Source organism: Pollachius pollachius (assembly GCF_949987615.1).
Source record: "Pollachius pollachius genome assembly, chromosome: 11".
In the NCBI taxonomy this organism is placed as follows: domain Eukaryota; kingdom Metazoa; phylum Chordata; class Actinopteri; order Gadiformes; family Gadidae; genus Pollachius; species Pollachius pollachius.
The window spans coordinates 11,326,167-11,347,298 of NC_136944.1; the positions used below are offsets into that span (position 1 = coordinate 11,326,167).

Genomic DNA, 21,132 nt, shown 5'->3' on the forward strand with positions numbered 1-21,132 from the left:
TGTTGTGGTACCCCCTAAATTAGAGATTCTGAACTGGTGGGCAGCGACCAATAAGTTAGCATTTCGAATGGGTCGCAAAGCATATGCCAGACCTTAGTCTTTAGAAAAAAGCCCATGAACTAACTAATGTTTCAATGTCAATTCATGTTTCAATGGTTTATTATTTAAATGACTTTAGTTCAAATTGTTGCAGCTTTTTGTTTGTTAAATGTATTTAAAAGTACATGATTGCATTGTTGAATACCGCTATATTGATAAATATATATTTAATTTTGGATTGTGACCTAATGAATAATGACATATATGGGTACTGAGGCTAGACCAGTTTAGATTCACTGCACTAAATTACCCCTGATCCCATGCCAGGAGGTAATTTAGTGCAGGGATTCTAAACTGTTCTAGCCTCAGTATAGCCATGGGAAGCCTCCTACATACTGGTTGCGTAATTGCGTAGCAGTTCACAAGAAGTCCATTAATTTAAAATGCAACCAAGTGTAGGGCTTTCTACCTGTGTTGTTGAAGGTTTGGTTTGCGTCTAGAGAACGTCCAACCCGTTCACTAAAATGCATCCGAAACGCGACCTACACAGGAAAACTTGTTAAGGTGTGTGGTACTAACCAGTACTGGTAGCATTAACTAGTAAGTAACTTGTTGAAATAAGTTAAACTTTCTATGCAACCAATATATATAAGGCATACCTGAATTCACAGATGGCTCATGGGGCACAGTAGCCAAGTAGAATGGGATGAGGACTATATCTGGCATCTCGTGTTGGTGACGCTCACCAGCTCAGAGTTATCTTACTGGGAAACATCCCAAACTTGTAAACCCTATAGCGACATACCTAGACCTGTTGACAGCTTTATCTGTCCTTTTTGTAGCTAGACCAATAGGAATGACGAAGACATGTACATTCTAAATTATACAATGTACAAAAATATCAATATATGGCCTCATGTAACTCAAGCGACAAAGTTAATGTTTTCTTATATTTTACGACCCCGAGACTTTTGTTTGAACTCAAACACGCCTATGTGTTTGGGGTTAGAGGTGTATGGGCTAATGTCACAGATGCACCAGTGCTAACTCAACATCTAGCAGACAATAGCCACTAGGGCTGTCACTTCTGAGAAAAATCTAGTTTGAACGGATATCCAATATCAAGCAATGTATAAGAATATATTCGAATATCTACAAAAATAAAAAAATAAATAAACGTAACGAGATTCAATCACAAATTTAATAAATGAAAAGAGGAGACATAAACAGGAGTTAGGCCATATCCTGTCTGAAAAAAATAGGTTGAAACAGGTTATCAACTTAATCAATATCAAGTGCCACTATGCATATCACAAAATTATGCAATGAAAAAATAAAAATAAAAAAAAGGAATCGGAATTTCACAGCGCAAACAATGACGTAAAAACTTAAACAAGAGACAGCAGCAGAAATGAATTTCCTAATGTTGTTTGCTAGAAACACCATCTATCAACTTGATCTGGATCAAGTGCGGCTCTCTTTTTATTCACAATGTTACCTGCGGTGGAGAACATACCTTTGCACAGACATGCCTGGCACACACAGGTATTTGCGCGTCAATGTTGAGAGAAGCGGGTATTTGTGGCAGCCTGTGTTTCTCCACCAACGCAGCGTGTTGCTGTCATGAGATGGCAAACAATAAAATAAAAACCAAACGGTCTAAGCATAGACTGCAAAAAATGCACTACACAACATGCACTTTAAAAATCGAATCATTTATATATTCGATTACGGGTATTGCATGTCATGTTCGAATGCATATTCAAATATCGAATAAAACGTGACAGCCCTAATAGCCACTGTACCGGTGTATTGGCCCCTGATTACCCTATGAATGATAAATGTACCCTGGTGAATTTTTGTGTTCTATTTCTTGCAAGACTTTTTCAATGGTGAATAGTTGTAAAGGATGCAAAAATATGCAAATCTTTTTCAAAGGAAGCTTTTTTCTTGGTAGTATTTGCCCTAGGCAGATACAACTTCAAAGAGCTCTTTCCGTTTTTAGAAGTTTCATGACTGTGAGGCTGTCTGGCCAAAGCCGTGGGATTCTTGACTCATTACTGCAATTAACCCACATTCCCAGAGTCATCAGTATGCACTGCTGTCAGAGGTTGACTCTACAGTGTGTTGTACAGGGTTTTCCTCATAGAACCTGAACTTTACAGTGTTTCTTACTGTGGGCTCATGAATGTAGTATTCACATTATTGTATAGTAATATAATGTATAGGCTTATTAATTTAGAAACACTGACTTTATTTTATATTAATAAAATGCATGGGCTTATTAATGTAATAACATTCACTTCATTGTATAGAAGTATAATATAAGGGCTTATTACACGGGTCTTCTCAATGCCGTGGAACTCTCCGTTCACTTGCATGGGCCCTTCACAACTTCCGGCGGTGAATTATATTTGATAATTCACCGTTGCTAAGTATAATTGACTGCTGTCAAGGAAAGTGTATTTTTTGCCGTCTTTTGTATCACTCCGCAAGTAGTCCGGTAACTTATCAACCCCAGCGTACTCGGTTGCTATGCGACGTCTTTGGCGGACTATTTCTCTGCTGATCAACACTACGAATGCTGGTAACAAATAAATTGTGAAAAGACACACCGTGTTAAGTTATTTTTTAGTTTTGGCAAGTAGCCGTGTAATAAGTGGGATAATGTATAGAACGTCGCCGGACATTATCAAAAATATTATAGTGTATAGATTTCTAGATCCATTGGTATGAAAGAATGGAAACAAGGGTTTACGACCCCAAGTAATAAATTATTATTGCCACCAATATGCCCCCAATATCCCCTCTTCTAGTCAAGGGGTTTACCCCCAGAGGATGGGAATTAAGTCCTTGTGGTAGTGGGAAGAGCTGGGCGATTTATCTACTATTTTTCGATTAATTAGAATTGATGGTTTAGTTTGGTTTTATGTTTAAAAATGAAAAACGATTTTAATCAGAAAATAAAGGTACCGCCCCCAATTCCAATTTCTTCCCTGAGCTCCCCATAGTTCTGTATGCCTGAAGTCTGTGGCAACTAAAAGCAGATATGAGCTACCAAGCCATAGTATATCGCTTTGGTATGTGGTGCAATTCATATACAAAAACGCTTTATTATACCACGGCCTGGGGGAATGGTCGATTCTGATTGGCTGCAGGGTGTGCATTAACTCCTGATATACGGACACCTGCTAAGTAGTTCCAGTCAAATTATCTGTTCACCGTTCTCAATTAATGCGCTAGCTGGTGTATCGTATCAGCCTGTCTCAAAAATGAGTAGCCATGGCAACGGGAACGCAGTCAAAGCCGACAGACTAGAATACCTCCCGTTGCCAAGTCGTAGCTAAAGTCCGTCCTAATAACTGGAGTAGTGAACAACGATCCGTTGCATAAGAACCTTACGGGAGGGTAATGGTTGTTCCAGGAATTAGTCAAACCCTCTGGCGTTACCAGGGAAACAAAGTTATGGCTTGTGAAAAACTTTATATTTGGATTGTAAAACGCATGAAAATATAAATTAATGGTCTTAATTTATTTTCTTCCGCAAGTGACCATGGTATAAGCCGGATAATGCCCTTCGAGGTGTCCATTATCAGGAATTAATGGACGACTTGGAGGCGTGAACCGTCCGACGCGCAGCAGAGGACGGTTGCCTCCGCGAAGTCCACGAAGTCCTCGTCGGGCATTGTCCCTTGCTTATAACACTCATAACAGTTACACAACGACGATATTGAAAAAGTATCATAAAATTGCCATGATTACGTCCCACGTCCATCCTAAAACTCTCAGCCCAAATCTTTCTTTTTTTATATCACAGTGTTCAAATTCCATCTGAAACGGTGGGTTCACTGGCTCTTTAAACTGTACGGTATTATTAAGTGCTCGTATTGGTTCTTGGTTATCAGCGAGTACCCAAATGTATACTTGGTCTGAGAAAAAGTGTAATTAGTGCTTCTCCTCAATTTTTCTGCCATATCGCCCATCCCTAGGTGTGTTCATTGCCCTCTCTGTATCTCCGCCTCTCTCTCTCTCTCTCCATCTTATCTCCCAACCAAACTTGCATATATTTGCGTAGGAGGATGTTGTGTTCAAAGACCAACATAAAGAGAACCTTCAAGATTAGAGATGACTTTTCCTCCTCTTGAATTGTGCTTTCTCTCTTGCCCTCTTTTTTCTTCCCCCCTGGTTTTTACTGGACTGAGAACTCCAATGCAGGGGAAAAAAGAAGGAGTTTAAAGCAGGCTTGTAAAAAGGCTCTTAGGCCAAAAAATGTCAGAACTGCTGATTGACTCCCTCTGATTGTTGAAATTGAGCTTTTTGGCAACTCCTTTTTACAATCCCATATCAACTCTTTGACATCTCCGAGATGTTCCACCCCAAAATGTGAATGGGGTACAGTCCATTTTAATTATACACCCCCAAACAGTCATTGTCATTGATGTATGATCTTAAAGCTGTCGTACCCAGGGCTAGTCATCCCTCACTGATGAAACTACCAGGTTACACAGAATGGCCACGCCTACTGGGCTACGTGGCATCTATACCAACAAGTATCCCCTAGTCACTCTGGGAACATAACCTCTGACCGCATAGCACCACAGACAGACACAAACACAGGACCTCTCACATCCCGCTCTAACCCTTATTGGACTTAGAGTTGGGCTGCTCTATTATGGGGAAAATCATAATCACGATTATTTTGGTCAATATTGAAATCACGATTATTCAAACGATTATTTTTGAGTTTGAAAACATGATGTATTTATTCAGCATGTCTCTCCCAAAAAACACCTGAAAATTCGACTTAAAAAAATACACAAAATGGTCAAAAAGAAAAATGTTCAAATCTAAAATAATGTACAGATATGTATTCAGCTGTTCTCGAAAAAAAAAATCGAAAACTCGAAATTCGATTAATCGCCCAGCCCTACAGGCGAGGCATCTGTGGTTAAACAGTGACACGTCAAGCTGGCTGTCTTCTTCAGAGTTTTCTGCTCTATTTCAAAGCCTGTTGGGGTTTCTGGAGGAATTTTCATGGGGACAAAGTGTAACGCATTTAAATTCCCCCAAACATGTTCTCTGTTCCCTCCCATCCATCCTGTCCTATAAATCATGTCTTTAAATCTCTCCTCCTCCGGCTATATCTTCTTGCTCTTCTTGCCTTTTTCTTAATGTTCAGCTCCCCATATACTTTATTATCTTTGCCGTCTTCGCTCCTCTTTTCTTGGCTCTACTCTGTTAGCCTTTTCCAACCATATTTTTCAGCACCCTTCCTGTTGACCCTTATACACCCCGGCACACATACGCATGCACGCACACCAACCCTCACAAGCTCTTTCTAACATAGGGGACTGCTTGTAGTATTTAACAAAAGCTAAGCTAAGCTATCTCGTACTATTGGGAAAACAAGGAGGGGTTCTGTAATTGAAAACAGGCTCATGGCAAATTCTCTCTGTGACTCATTCTGTTTTCCTAATATCTAAAATATATATTTTTTTCTGTTTGGCTTAGGAGAAATGCATTAATCCATTACAACGCCATCTCCTAACTGGTGCAGAGGTCATGTTTCGGAGAGAAGCGTGTGTGTGTTTATATCGTATACCTTACTCCTTTTTTGTCCCTCTAGAAACAATTTGCTGTATCCGTCTGTCTCAATCCCTTTTCACCATACCCTGTGGGTGGGTGAGGAAGAAATTGCAAAGAAATCGAGGATTACATTGATAACTTTATTATTTTGTTATAACAGCCACAAGCTTTCAAGTAGTAGAGTTTCTCGTAGTACAAGGAAATTAAAGGTATTGAGATTTTTACAAATTATTAAACTATTTAGCATACTAAGTATTGAAGGATGTCTGCTAAACTAGGCCATAAACTATAAAACCCCCTGATAAATGAGGTCCCAAATTTTCTCAAAAAAGTATTTTGACATGTGCTACACTAAGAGAAGCTTTTGAGAAAAGCATAAAATGCAATTATATAATCCATGGTTGGATAACACCATGGTCCTTGAACAACGAGACTTTGCCTCAGGGTCCTTTGGTTACCGCTGTTTTAACTTTGAACTGATATTTGAGTCGGGCCAGTGTCTTTGCAAAGCTATCCCTGCATCCAGCTCACTTTATGTGCAGGCTTTTTGAAGCCATTGCATTGTTGGACTACAGCAGAGCCTCATGTGATGGTGGCCCTGCCTAGTATAAGGCACTCAGCTAGCGGCTAGCATCTCAGTTTACAGTACATAGTCAGCTGAGATTTTGAATTCAAAGTATTCTGGTTTTGGTGTCTGATCTGGTTCTCATTTATTATGAGAATCTGAATATCCTAGTTTATTTGATATCAGCATTATTTATTCATTTCATAAACCATTCAAGTGATCTAAAATGGGATGGACCTGTACAGTATGACAGCTATAGGGTGTATCGTAAATATGAAAAAAACTGTAAATGGTCAATGTGGAAAGGGGATTAAAAAAAAGCTGGTGAAGTAGAGGGAAAAAAGGTTACCCTAAAACTGAAAAACATTTAATGTCTGGTTGAAACAACGAGCAGGAAAATGAATAGCATAAACAGAGAAGAGATGGAGAAGCGGGAATAAGACAAGCATACAAGTACTGCAACAATCTCATAAACACAGGCACCCAACCAACACCAAAGGCCAACATCGTAAGCCGCACAGCAACGTCAACAGTTTTGAAATTGAATTTGGAATTATTCGATTAGAATTCGACTTATATCTCGAACCTTGTCCACGTAAGAACAAAGAACAAAATTGTGTGTTTCTGGAGGGGAAAGAAGAGCATGGCTCTGAGGGAGGGGGTAGGAATGGAGAGGAGTGGAGCTGGAGGACGTCTCCTCCAAGTTGCTGAGCGATGACTGGAACAGGATGGGGAGGCCAGGAGAGCTTTCCTAGGTGGCTCTCCCTACCGCTCCCTTTCCACACACACGGACACACACACACACACACACACACACACACACACACACACACACACACACACACACACACACACACACACACACACACACACACACACACACACACACACACACACAGACACTCACACTCACGGGCACACACGAACACACACGAGCACACACGAACACTCACGAACACACACGAACACACGCGCAGCAAACGATTTCCCACACAAAACGCACCCAGAACTAAATGGAACACTGGAACAAAGACTTCAAATATAAACCAGAATCAAGTTTCTAACCACAGCAGCGCCAACAGCCGCAGGAATTTCTTCCAAATCAATACAACATTAGATGCAAACCAGATCGACTACAAACTGGGCTTTCATTGTCCGCTCGAGCAACAGAATCAAAAACTGAAACTCTCTTTATTTCCGAGTCTGTTTTGCCGTCAGGTTTTTCGTTTTTTGCTGTACACTCTGGTATCGTTTTAAAGGTGAAGTTTTTGCCTTTACTGGAATCGAATGGCAGTTAAATTCCTGGCGGCCTGCCCTGACTTCTCTGAAGTGTGTGTGTGTGTGTGTGTGTGTGTGTGTGTGTGTGTGCAGTGGCTGAGGTTTCAGTTACAGTGATCACTGGGTATCTCCCAGCTCTCTTGTCAACGGAGGCCCTGTACGGGGACCAGCAACAGCCTGTAACGCACTAGTCTGTACTGCTGCTCAGCTGGTTTATGGTGGGTTTATCTGTAAACACTTTTTGACATACGTTGGTGCCACAGACAGGCATGTGGCTTCCGCCAGATGCTTAATAGTTTGCGTCAATGCCTGCAATATGGATTGCACAAGTGAATTCTACCAGTTTAAGTAGCCCAATTGAAAATCAAAATCTATAGGGAGTCATCTAAAAAGTAATGATGGTGATATATGCATGTTCCTGGCTGTGAGAGGCACTTTGCCCCTATCCTGTTGGATGTCTCGGTTGAAAGGTGAAAATGCATCGCTGGGCTCCCTACATCCTCTTTCTGATGTAGAACAAAGTATGTGCTGAGCCAGCAACCCAGCAGCACCTATGAGGTAGAATTTCCGTGGGCTGAAAAATATATGTTGTATGTGGCCACATGTGCAGAATTTGAAATAAAAATCATTGGCTGTATTTCAATTAGCTGTAGTGACATGCTAGCTGAAATTGAAATATTACAGAGTTGTATGTTATATTGGTGTTTTTAAAGCTTTTCTCATGAGGGTGTGTTCCAGCAGCACAGTACAGTACCATCCACATAGGAAATGGAAATGTTTTTCGTCCTAAAGCATTGACCCCTGTCCCTCCCTAGCTCTAGCATTTTCCTCTCCAGCATTCCTTCTTACCTCCATTCACCCAGCCAGACTATCCCCCCACTCACCCACTTCCAGCATATCCTCCCACCACCCACCCTCTCCCCCTGCCCTACTTCCTCACTCTCCCTGGCATCTCCTCCCGTCTGCCTATCATAATCTAACTCAACTGTCTAGCCCCAAAAAAAGACAACCTATGTCAATGGTTCCACACGTTCTTATGTATTTCCTCTCTCTCTCTCTCTTTCTCTCTCTCTCTCTGTCTCTCTCTCTTTCTCTCTCTCTCTCTCTCTCTCTCTCTCTCTCTCTCTCTCTCTCTCTCTCTCTCTCTCTCTCTCCATCATCTGGTTGCTGGCGACTGCAGGGTCAGAGGCGATCATCAGCTACCGCAGTACCATGTCGGAGCTGGCAGTGGCGCCAGAGGCGATGATGTCCCCCGGGTCAGGGGGGATTTACAGTGAGAAAATAGCCGTCGGTGGAGGTCCAGTGTTGGACTTCAGCTATGTGGGCATCGACGCCATCCTGGAGCAGATGAGGAAGAAGGCAATGAAGCAGGGCTTCGAACTCAACATCATGGTCGTGGGTGAGTTGGATCCATGTTTTGCTGGGTTCCAACACGAGTGTCCACAGTCTGCAGTCTGCCTGGAGAAGAGATACCTGTATCTTGACCATACTTGCTTCTTAATTATGACCTGTATCTCGATGAGTTGTGAAGTCGCTTTCGATGACTTAAGATAATAAATAATACAGTTGAAGTTGTAAACAAGAAGCACTTTCAGTGGATCTTGACACTATTTGTTAGTTCCTTTACAGATTTGCTCTCATTTGTCATTTAACATTAAGCTTTGATTGGCTTATATTTGTGATTCCCCTGGAATATTGTTCTGCATCTTTCATGATCTCATGTCTGGGAGTTTATTCTCTATTCAGGTTGTGACGCTCAAGGGCTTTATACTTAAAGGACAGACACCCTCGAAGGTCTCGCCTGTCAAGAAGCAAAGGTTTAGGGTTATAGTGAAATTTCTGAATAACAGCAAAGTGTACGCGTCCAGTCTTCCTCTCTTATCAAGCCTGTATGGAAAGATTTAATCTCCTTAATAAGCAGCCTCAAACTGCAGGCTCTGAAAACACCTATCTTCTCCCTTTTCCACCACACCCTTCTCATCATTACACACCTTGAAGCACACACATACACACACCTACAGAGGAGACCCAGCACACATGCTCTTTTCTTTCTGTTAAAAAACATTTGCTTTTATAGGATAGTAAGAACATTGCGACGGTACGTCTGCTTTTTCTCGTCAAATTAAATGCCTCAGTCACAGACACTGCTTATAGCCCAGGAGACAGAACTGAACATGCTCAACAGCACTTCCCCCCCCCACCAGTAGGTCGGGGGGGAAGTCACTGTGGTTATTTTAGGATATACAATCAATATATATATACATAACTGATATTTCGCTGTGTGTATAAATGTATCTATCGTGCAATCTTTGTCTTTTGCACATTATGCACAATGCACTTTATTATAATAAATGAGTCAAGTAGTCAAATGTTAAAAATATATTTTATTGAAAATATCCATATAGTTTTAGTAGTATGTTGAAGGCCAAAAAAAGTTGCATAAAGATAAAAGTATTTACATAGAACAAGCGAGCATACACTCTAAACTGTATGTGCTTGAACTCTGTGTGTGCATATTATGTAGAATTGCAGTCCCTCCTTACAATGGCAATAAATTGGTCAAGCTTGAAACCCAAGACTTGTTCGTACCAAATGAATGCCCCTGTTGCCATATGACATATTTCTTTGTGTTGCTCAAAATGCAGTCTTACTAGTAACTTTTCAAATGCTGTTTACTTCCTATGTGAGTCACAAGAGTTCATATGTGAGTCACAAGTTCCATACTTGTGTGACAGTATGGAAACCAGTGGCCTCTCTCTGGTGAACTCTAGGCCATCTCTTGGATGGACTGTTTGGGTAGCGGTCAGTTATAAGGGATAAAGAGTTGAACTAAGTTGTCTTCAATGAAAAAAAAAACAGACAGGCTTACTGAAGATACTAAACTATAGTGGGGAATGGAGCTCCAGCCAACATCGCTATGAGCTTCTTGACGGACCTCATAGCGATAAAAAATATCACTGTTATTAGCACACTCCTATTCCAACCACTACCTCAGGGTATATACACGACTTCCATTTGTATGGCATTGTATTGAATCTTTAATCTATAAAATTAATCTTCTTGTTTCTGTGCTGCTCACAGGGCAGAGTGGACTGGGCAAATCGACCCTGATGAATACGCTCTTCAAGTCCAAAGTGAGCCGTAAGTCTGCTCTGGCCACGGCCCAGGAAAAGATCCCTAAGACGGTGGAGATCAAGTCCATCAGCCACGGTAATGACCTCTCCCACAACCCCTCTGACCTCCCCACGCCCTGCCTTCCTCTTACGGCCTGCTCCATCTACACATACACACACCCCTGACCTTCCACGCCCTGCCTTCCCCTTTCTTGCTGCCTGCTCCATCTACACATAACAGCCCTCCCAACGCATACACCCTCCTCCCTCCCTCTCTGTAAACAATGATCTTCCCATTACTCCCTCTATTTATTGCTCTCTATTTCTCTCTCCCCGACTCTTTCCTTGTCACTTCCCCTACTCAATTTCTCCCCAAATCTCTCTTTTTGATAGCCTCTCCCTTCCTCTCTCATCCAATCAAGGTTATTATTAACCTGTGTGTGTGTGTGTGTGTGTGTGTGTGTGTGTGTGTGTGTGTGTGTGTGTGTGTGTGTGTGTGTGTGTGTGTGGTAGATGTGGAGGAGAAGGGTGTGAGGATGAAGCTGACAGTCATTGACACACCGGGCTTCGGAGACCAGATCAACAACGAAAACTGGTACTTACTAGTATGGCTGTAGTTCTTCACAAGCAGTAAACTTATTGTTGTTATTGTTGTTATTGAAATGTTTGACTCTCCCAATGGCACTCTGCCTTATTCTCTCGCTTCCTTTCCCCGCTTCCCCCCCCCCCTGCCCTTGTGTCCTTGTGTCCTTGTGTCCTGTCTGTCTCCCATCGACCACCTCTTCCACATCCTCCCCTCCTCTTGCTTCCTCCCTTCCTCTCGCTACCCTCTGTGCTTCCTGTGTGTCTCAGTTGGCAGCCCATCATGAAGTTCATCAACGACCAGTACGAGGCCTACCTGCAGGAGGAGATCAACATCAACAGGAAGAAAAGGATCCCAGACTCCAGGGTCCACTGCTGCATATACTTCATCCCCCCCACCGGCCACTGGTGAGAACCACCGGTCCGCTACAGCCAATGCCATGCTACGCTAACCATACAAACTCTTATGCTACCTCCAACTTACAGTACCGCCACCATGCTTTTACTACCCTAACATACACAAAGCTGTAAATTTACATTTAGGGCATTTAGCAGACGCTTTTATCCAAAGCGACTTATATAGGTTAATACACACATTGACACACCGACGGCAGAGTCAACCATGCAAGGCGACAGCCAGCTCGTCAGGAGCAGTTAGGGTTAAGTGTCTTGCTCAGGGACACATCAACACTCAGCTAGGAGGAGCCAGGATCGAACTAGCAACCTTTTGGTTACAAGACACCTGCTCTACCTCCTAAGCTAAGCCAAAATTCTAGAAGCATACACTACCACCACTACACACACACCACTACCACCACGTTAAACCACGCTAACATACAAACAGCTATACATGCTAGCAGTGGTGAGTACTGAAGAACTATACTCAAGTAAAAGTAAAATTACTTCCTTCAAAATCTACTTGAGTAAAAGTAAATGTTCCAATTGGAATACCTACTTGAGTAAGAGTGACAAAGTACTTTGTTACGAAGTTACTCAAATTACAAGTTACTTCACATTTTTGTATTGCAGTGCTTGGATCAGTGAAAAAGACATAACGTGTGTGTGTGTGTGAGTGAGTGAATAAGAGAGAGAAAGATGTACTCTTAAAACATTTCTTCATTGCGTGTATTATTCATTGAACATATATGCAGTGTTGGGGTAACGCTATCATTTTTTTTAGTAACGAAGTAAAGTAACGCATTACATTTAAAATATCGGGAGCTACACTACTTAACTAAACTATAGTAACGCGCTTTCCTGCGTTACCCAAACCGTGTTTGCCTACGTTTAAGTTCTGATCTGTTGTGGTGCATGCATGCGTGCTGCCTGTGTGTCTGCAGCGCCTGCTTGCCTCGGCACGTTGCCGTAGCGATCGATTTGAGTGACGTAGCTGCTTGTGCGAAGGAGTGGTAATATAGGCAGGAGTGTTGGAGCGCAGAAGCAAGTAACACAGAAAGACAGGCTGGTTGCAGGGTTCATTGTAGAATACATGCTTCCCCTGTTGACTATTGAATCGCCCAGTTTAAGATAAAATACTAGATAAAATACCCGCGACTCGCAACCCAACATCCGACAGGAAAACATTTTCCCATTACCTGAACAAGTGTTATACCGACATGGAATCGAAGTTCAAAATAATTTTCGAGTCCTCCCTGGATCATGTGTCCACCACTGCGGACATTTGGTCCGCCAACAACAAAAGTTACTTAGGAATGACGGTGCACTGGATAGACAGCATTACTTTAAAGCTTGAGAAGGCTGCTCTTGCCTGCAAGAGGGTGAGAGGAAGACACACTTACGATAGCTTGCGAAATAGATCAGGTTCATTCAGCCTTTGGACCACATAAAGTAACAGCATGTGTCACCGCCGCTTAAATGCATTTCTGTTTTAATTGTATGGGATAAAGTGACCTTTTTATAATTTTCATTGACCACTTAATTTTTGTTCTCATGTTTCCCAAAGCCTTTGTTTTGAAACTTGTGTTTTGCTACTGATTGACCTCACCATAGCCTACTTTATCCTGTAGTTTGTGGATTTAACAGTGAGGCATTTCTTTGTGCAGACAGGGATATTGTTCTTTCATATGGTTTTATATGCTATTTTTTATAGATTTATACAATAAACACTAAGTGATGATAGGGCTATGATGTTTGTCCATGTATCTACAGTAAATTAAGAAACGGGAAAGTAAAGTAATAAGTAGTGAAGTTACTTTTCAAATGCAGTAACTAGTAAAGTAATCTCACTACAATTTACAGAAGTAACTAGTAATAACTAACTAATTACTTTTTTTGAGTAACTACCCGAACACTGGTCTCTTGTATTTCCACATCAATCTGAAGTCCAATCTGAAGAACCGCGACATGGAGGATAAAGGGATTGTTTCCGTTTGCGGATTCCCGGAGCTCCTCCGGCGGAAGTAAGCTGCCCTGGGAGCTCAGCTCCGGGGGCCGGCGGGAGCTCCGGCTGGAGTCCAGGAGCTCCTGGAGCTGAGCTCCGCGGGTGTCCGGGAGTCCGCATCGGCAACAATCCCTTTCTACATTTACATTTAGGGCATTTAGCAGACGCTTTTATCCAAAGCGACTTACAATAAGTGCATTTGTTACAATAAGTACATTTGTCATAAGAAGTGAAACAATATATCGCTGTCGGTACAGTAAAGATGTTCATAGAACCAAGTGCAAGTATTACAATCGCTAGGCTAACCCATTCCCCATGTAAAGCAACGGGGAATGGGTCCCAAAACAGAGAAAAGTTGTGACTTCGCTTCTCCTCTATGTCTGGACTTCAGGGAGTCAAAACCAAAGTTCCTTTCCCCCAATTCCTTCTCAACCTGCATGCACGCATGTTGTGCCTTAAATTCCCCTCGGGATGAATATTGATCTATTTATCAATGTAGCCTATTATTATTTGCCATTAATTGTCTGATCTGTGATGAAATCATGTGTTTTTTAATTTTGGGTCAATTGCTGTACTGCCTCTATCGGAATCAAAAAAAATTATGCAAAACAATAGTGGCCCACCCTACTTCACAAAAGTCCACCCTGTTGAAAAATCCTGGCTACGGCACTGAGGCGATGGCCAAGCTGGCCGTCGCGCTATAACTAAATTCCAAGCTTCCTGCTTTAATTCCTAGCATTTCACCTGCAGCGTCTTTAATCAATGCTCGGAATCAGAATTTCGCTGCATCCTCCAGTGTTTTTTTTCTTTTTACATCTTGCCTTCTCGGTACCACCTTTCTCCTTTCTTTTTGATGTCCATCACTTTCAACACAATGTCTATACCATTCCCAGGAGAATCTGTACACTCTCTACCAGCCTGCACGAGAGTTCAATGTTGTCATAGGGGTACGTCTTTATATTTCTGACCAATTGCATTCCCAGGCACACCTGGGCCACTTGGGGAGGCGCCATTCATTGGCTCACCTCAGCAGTATATAGACTTGGTTGCGACGTTAACAGTTTGAGTGCTTGCGTGTGTTTGTATGTGGGACACAGTGAGTGAGAGGCTGCGGGCGCACAGCGCAGGCTGACGGGATGGCGCAGCAAGGAACTTTTATAAACGCAACGTTGTTAGCCTGCAGTATTCAGCCCGGCAGCTCGCCCCGAGACATTAACGGCCCTCCGGGAATTCCCCTGACTCTCCCGATTACCAATCCTCCACTGGCTAGTACCATAGACTACCACCACTACACAAAGACCACTACACTATACACCAATAATACTACTACCATACAATATCAACATCAAATAAAAAACACACACAAACACGTCATGCGTGGGATCAGACAGAAGTATAGAATTTGATGTGATTTCTGGCATGTGGACAGAAGTATAGAATTTGATGTGATTTCTGGCATGTGGATGCTGGATTTTAGAAAATCTTCATCCTGATAATAAAGATAAATACTTTTTCGTACTGGAAATCAGGGGAGGGGCATGACTCCCGGGCCAAACACTGCGATGTGACCCCAGTCAAGGCCACATAACGGTGTTCTAGAGGGGAGAGAGTGCTGGGCCAGTGGATTACACGTGCAACATAACTTAGTTTCATTAAGAACTTGGCTTCTAACCTGCTGCCACACTGCTATATTATAGATATTATTATTTATCTGGTTAATTTCCTTGTTTGTGTAATATCAAAGTGGGTTAGGTTGTTTCTATAATGTAGAACACGATGAAGGGTAAAGTAAATACGCATACATATTGCATATACATACATGAACACATATCAGATTCATGTGGACATGCATATATGTGCATGCATACAATACTTACCCTGAGATCTCCTCTATTTCCCCTTTCCCCCACTGCTACACAACACAGAACACTATGAAGATGGGTCGAGATCTAAAACAGCCCCCCAGACCTCCTACAGCTGCCCACATCTGGATTATATCAACCACTCTCTCTCTTGCTCTCTTACACATCTCTTTCTGTCCATTCCTATAGCTTACTCTCTAGCTTTGCCCTAACTCTATCTCTATCCATAACTCTAACGCTATCTCTGACTCTTATCTCTGACTCTAATCTCTGGCTCTTCTCTGACTCTTCTCTGACTCTATCTCGTACTCTATCTCTGAACCTATCTCACTATCCCTATCTCTATCCTCTTTCCTCAATCTCTTTCTTTCTTTCTTTCTGTCTTCTTGCTCTCCCTCTCTCTCTCTCTTGGTTTTACCCCTCTTGCAGGTCAGAAGGGTCTTGGTCCATAAAATGGGGATCCATAGGGTGGACTGAACACATTGATGGATGTTTGTGTACTTGGGCAGGCTTTGAGTTGACGTATCTCAGCAAGCCATGTCTGAGTATGCTGTGTGTGTGTGTGTGTGTGTGTGTGTGTGTGTGTGTGTGTGTGTGTGTGTGTGTGTGTGTGTGTGTGTGTGTGTGTGTGTGTGTGTGTGCGCACACACAGGCGGCTGAGACTGAACCTTGGGAGGGATTTACATCTGTTGATAGTCTTCCTGGCTCTTGGCCTTGCTCTTAAATACTTGAAGATGGGGGTGGAAGGGTAGCAGACCTGGTCTCTGAGACATGTCCTCTGATGTCTCTGGTTTATACATTATGGCAGCTGTCACATTAACCTTACAGTCTTACAGAGGTTGAATGGCTGCAGGGCAGCTTACACCCACTGCGTTGCGTGTGTGTAGGGACACACATTCGTGTGCCTGTGTGTTCATCAATGACATCTTCACTCACAGCCTCATTATAAGACCCTGTTGATCTCATGTTTTCCAATACATGCATTGCTCTGGCTTCAAATACACAGAACCGAACATATCCATGAAGTAAGACACTGTTTTAAACGAGAGGCATTGCTACCCCTTTCAAGTTTTGAAGAGAATTTTAGGCATTATAAATGTATCCAGGAACCTCTGCCCTCTACTGTGGAATAGTTGGTATTTGTTCCCGCTAATTTTGTCCTAAAACAGGGTTTGTGTGACCCCAAATGTTTTTTATTCACAAACTGTACTTGGTAAAACATGATTTTTTTATTCAAAATACTCTAGTGTAAGTATTAAAATCTTGTCTGTGTGCTTGTCTCTCTCCCTGTGTCTCTTCTGCTATCTCCCTGTGTCTGCCTCTTTCCCCCCTCTCTCTTTCTCTTTCTCTCCGGCTCCCTCTCCCTTTCTCTCTCTCCCTCTCCCCAGCCTGCGCCCGCTGGATGTTGAGTTCATGCGGCGTCTGAGCAAGGTGGTGAACATCGTCCCGGTCATCGCTAAGGCCGACACTCTCACCCTGGAGGAGAGGGACTTCTTCAAGCAGAAGGTGTCCCCACCCTCCTATCACCTCCACTACTTGTTGTTTGTTATTATACCCTTACCTAGGGGTGTAAATTAACTTATTGCAATTACAATTACATGTTCTCTAATTTAGTACTGCAATGAATAGATACTCTTTTTTTAGTCCTTCCATTATTTAGTGTTTGCTTGGAGATGAAATGAAAATGCTGAATGAAAATGCTGAATTGAAAGTCAAATTTTTTGTAGTGAACGCAGTTTTTAATTATCTACTTTTTACTTCAACCTGGGTAGTACTTGAGTTGAATTTCATCAAAATACTTTTACTTGAGTAGGATATTACGGTCCCCTTTCCTTTTGTTACCCAGACTTTTTTATTTCTCTCCAACTTTATCATTTTCCTTTCACTCCAACTTCACTTTCTTCCTCTTCCTTTCACTCTCTTCACTTTCTCCTCTTCCTTTCACTTCACTTTCTCTTCTTCCTTTCACTCTCTTCACTTTCTCCTCTTCCTTTCACTCTCTTCACTTTCTCCTCTTCCTTTCACTTCACTTTCTCTTCTTCCTTTCACTCTCTTCACTTTCTCCTCTTCCTTTCACTCTCTTCACTTTCTCCTCTTCCTTTCACTTCACTTTCTCTTCTTCTTTTCACTCTCTTCACTTTCTCCTCTTCCTTTCACTTCACTTTCTCTTCTTCTTTTCACTCTCTTCACTTTCTCCTCTTCCTTTCACTTCACTTTCTCCTCTTCTTTTCACTCTCTTCACTTTCTCCTCTTCCTTTCACTTCACTTTCACTTCAACCCTTACACTTCGCTTCACTTTATTCACTTTCTCTTTCTATCTTTCTCTTCTTTCTCCCTATTCACTTTCACTTTCTCTTGTCTTTTTTGTTTGTGTGTGTGTGTGTGTACTTATGATTGTTTGTGTTTGTGATTGCGTGTGCACCTTTTTATAGGTCATCTTTCATTACCATCCTGTGTATGTGTTCACCAGATAAGGGAAGAGCTTCGTGCCAACGGAATTGATGTGTATCCACAAAAGGAGTTTGACGAAGATGCAGAAGACAGGATGATCAACGAGAAGATCAGGGTGAGGAGTTCGCGAGTGTGTGCGTACGTACGTGCCAATTGTTTGTGTGAATGCAAGTATTCACATGTGAGATATTCAAGGCTACTGTACAGTATCATGTGTTCCTGCTGTAGCTTCATATAGGCTTGTATATCATGCCCTCACACCGCAATGACCACTTCAAGTATAGGAGCATTCTTGGTTATTAATCTTGAAATGGTTTGTCATTAACTTGAGGCATTGTCATATTTGAAACTGCAACTGCCATTTCTCATGCGAGACAAACAACGTTTTCATTTGCCTAGGTTATGGTAAATTTACATTTATTCAGGATTTAAATTACTACAACTCTCTCAAGGAACCAAAAATGGCACAGTATTGCCAACCAAAAATCCCATAATCCATTCTGACGTACAAGCACTATTGCTAGTAATGTGTATAAAGTGTTATGTATGATTAACATTGAACTGTCTGTGTGTATTTGCAGGAAATGATTCCATTTGCTGTGGTGGGCAGTGACCAGGAGTACCAGGTGAATGGCCGCAGGCTGCTGGGACGGAAGACCAAGTGGGGAACCATTGAAGGTAGACCCTCCTCCTCTTCCTCCACCTCTTCCTCATCCTCTCTATGCACTCTGTCTGCATTATCATCGTCATCATCCGTCATCATCATCCCATCTATCATCATCATCAATCATCATCCTTCATCATCATCATCATGACAGTTGGGCTCATTATAATTTTGAAATTTTAGTGCGGAACATTTTAGTGTGTCATTAATAATAGGCCAAGTAAAGCTTATCAGATGAAACCCATTTATTTTAATCTCCCCACGTTAACTTTTCAATTGTGTTATTTGAGATTCCTGTATTTTGTTTCCTTTTCCAGTCTTTCAGTTTTTTATATTATTTAAATATGTAATTTATTTATTCAGAATTGTTTAACCTAACAACAAACACTTGGCATCACACAGCTGCGACAACAGAGTGTAACCAGATATTCTCATAGCCAATAAAAATATGTTGGCTCTTAAAGCAGCAGGAACTCGTAAGCCCCCTCCCCATGTGACGCCTTCTTCCAGCACCACTAACAGACAAAGCAGTCACCCCAGATCCATGGGCCCCTTGTGGTCCCAGAGTGCTGTATTGTCTCCACCAGTTCAGCACAACTTAAAAAGAACACTTCTGCTCTTTGTTGGACGCTCGTTTCCACTATAAATATTTGTTTGAAATGTAATAAATGATGAATGTCATTAAGCAGATTACATTTACATTAATTTAGCTGTTTATCCAAAGTAACTTTCACTGGTTCCAGATACGTGTCATTAAGGAGCAGGTAAGGGATGCCTACAGGTAGACTGCAGACATTATGGATCTAACCAAGGGCATTAATCGTCTGTTCTGTAAAACGCCTTAACCACTACCCTATCTGCCCCTAGTTTCTGCCCAGACACCAGGTATCTCATCCAATAAGTTGGAGGGAGAAAAGTGTACACAAGTCAATTTGAATTGTGTTATTTTGCGTTTTGTGTTGTGTTGAGTTTGAATCAGCCAGCACTATTCTCCTCTATGCTGCAAGTGAAAGTCCTCTGGACCATAGACATATATACATAGACGCCACTTTGGCCCTTTGGCCCTTCGATCAGCTTTTTTTAAGTAGATCATAGACCCTTGAATACAAACAACTAATTTGTAATCGATAGAGAAATGTAAAAGTTATATTGCTTTTTCTCCAGATAACTACAGTTCCTCCATCTTGGCCTCTCAAATATGGCGGCGACATTGATGTATGTATATATGTCTATGTTATGAAAAACTACTACAGATTGATGCTGTGGTGATGAAGTTTACCTGTTCACTCTTGTGTTACACATCGATTTTCAAACATTTATCAAGTTATCTCCTTAAGACACTAAGTACTCAGCGTTTATTCAACATCTCACAAAGGAGGCTTCGTTTACTCACCTGTCATCCTTGGCAATGTGCTAACATCCACTCATCTCAACCTCCCACCCCTTGCTCTGCCTCTCTGCCTCTCTCTCTTCGCCTCAAAACCACTTCGAACTGACAGATTAACATGGGGCCCCTCTGTGAGGGAGAAACCATTGAGCTCTCACTCTTCTATTTTCCAGCAGGCTTCAATCAGGTTTAAATAGCAGCACAGATTCTCCGCCTTGCGTGTTGCGATCAATCTATCTGCAGACTAGGTACGAAAACCTTTTTTCCCCTGACTTTATATAACACTTTTAATCATGTCTCCATCCACAGTTGAGAACATAGCCCACTGTGAGTTCGCCTTTCTTCGAGATCTGCTAATAAGGTAAGCCCTAAAGTCTCCCTATTCATGGTCTGTCACATATATCGATTTTCTATTATGATGGTATATTTTCCGAGAAAATTGGTGTGTAGAAAGAACTGTGGAAAATGACTGAGTTTGTGCAGGTGGGTAGACACACATGCACACAGACGTGTTATTTTTCTTCGCTGACTTGTACAGGCGCATCTCAATGAATTAAAATATTGTGGAAAAGGTAATTCATTTCAACAATTCAATTTAAAAAGTGAACCTTTTACATGACATAGATTCATTCCACCAACAGTGAAATATTTAAATCCTTTATTTGTATTCATCTTGATGATTATGGCTTACAGCTCATGAAAACCCAAAATTCAATATCTCAGAATATTTACATTTACATTAAGCAGGCGCTTTTATCCAAAGCTACTTAGAACGGTTAAAACACACATTGGCAAACTGACAGCAGAGTCAACCGTGCAAGGCGATAGCGAGCTCATCAGTAGCATTGTATCAAGTGTATTGCTCATTGAGCCTCAGCTAGGAGGAGCCTGGGATTGAACTAGCAACCTTCCAATCACAAGTCAACCTGCTCTACCTCCTGAGCTAAGCCGACCAGTGTGGACTATACAATAGTGCAATATTACAAAAAAAGGCCAGTAAAGAAATCATTTTTTATAAGGAAATGTCGGCCCTCTGAAGAGGGCATGTGGAGTCAATCAGCCTTTGGCCCTGCTGAGGTTATGGAAGTCCAGGTTGATTCGATAGCGGCCTTCAGCTCATTTCCATTGTTGGGTCTTCTGTCTCTCATCATCCTCTTGACAATACCCCATCAATTTGCTATGGGGTTCAGATCAGGCAAGTTTG

General features: G+C 41.9%; 1 protein-coding gene across 4 annotated transcripts in view; it reads left to right on the forward strand.

Moving 5' to 3' along the window:
• septin9a (septin 9a) overlaps positions 1-21,132 on the forward strand; it is a 72,224-nt gene that overhangs the window by 48,862 nt on the left and 2,230 nt on the right. For 3 of the 4 annotated variants that reach the window (XM_079746067.1, XM_079746068.1, XM_079746070.1), the window contains 8 exons: positions 8,649-8,867; positions 10,550-10,678; positions 11,095-11,176; positions 11,434-11,571; positions 16,815-16,932; positions 17,897-17,992; positions 18,459-18,555; positions 20,238-20,289. In XM_079746067.1, the coding sequence (XP_079602193.1) occupies positions 8,649-8,867; positions 10,550-10,678; positions 11,095-11,176; positions 11,434-11,571; positions 16,815-16,932; positions 17,897-17,992; positions 18,459-18,555; positions 20,238-20,289 (931 nt within the window). Of the gene's footprint in view, positions 1-8,648; positions 8,868-10,549; positions 10,679-11,094; positions 11,177-11,433; positions 11,572-16,814; positions 16,933-17,896; positions 17,993-18,458; positions 18,556-19,705; positions 20,217-20,237; positions 20,290-21,132 lie in introns of those variants that run through there. The other variant, XM_079746069.1, reaches the window with a different exon arrangement.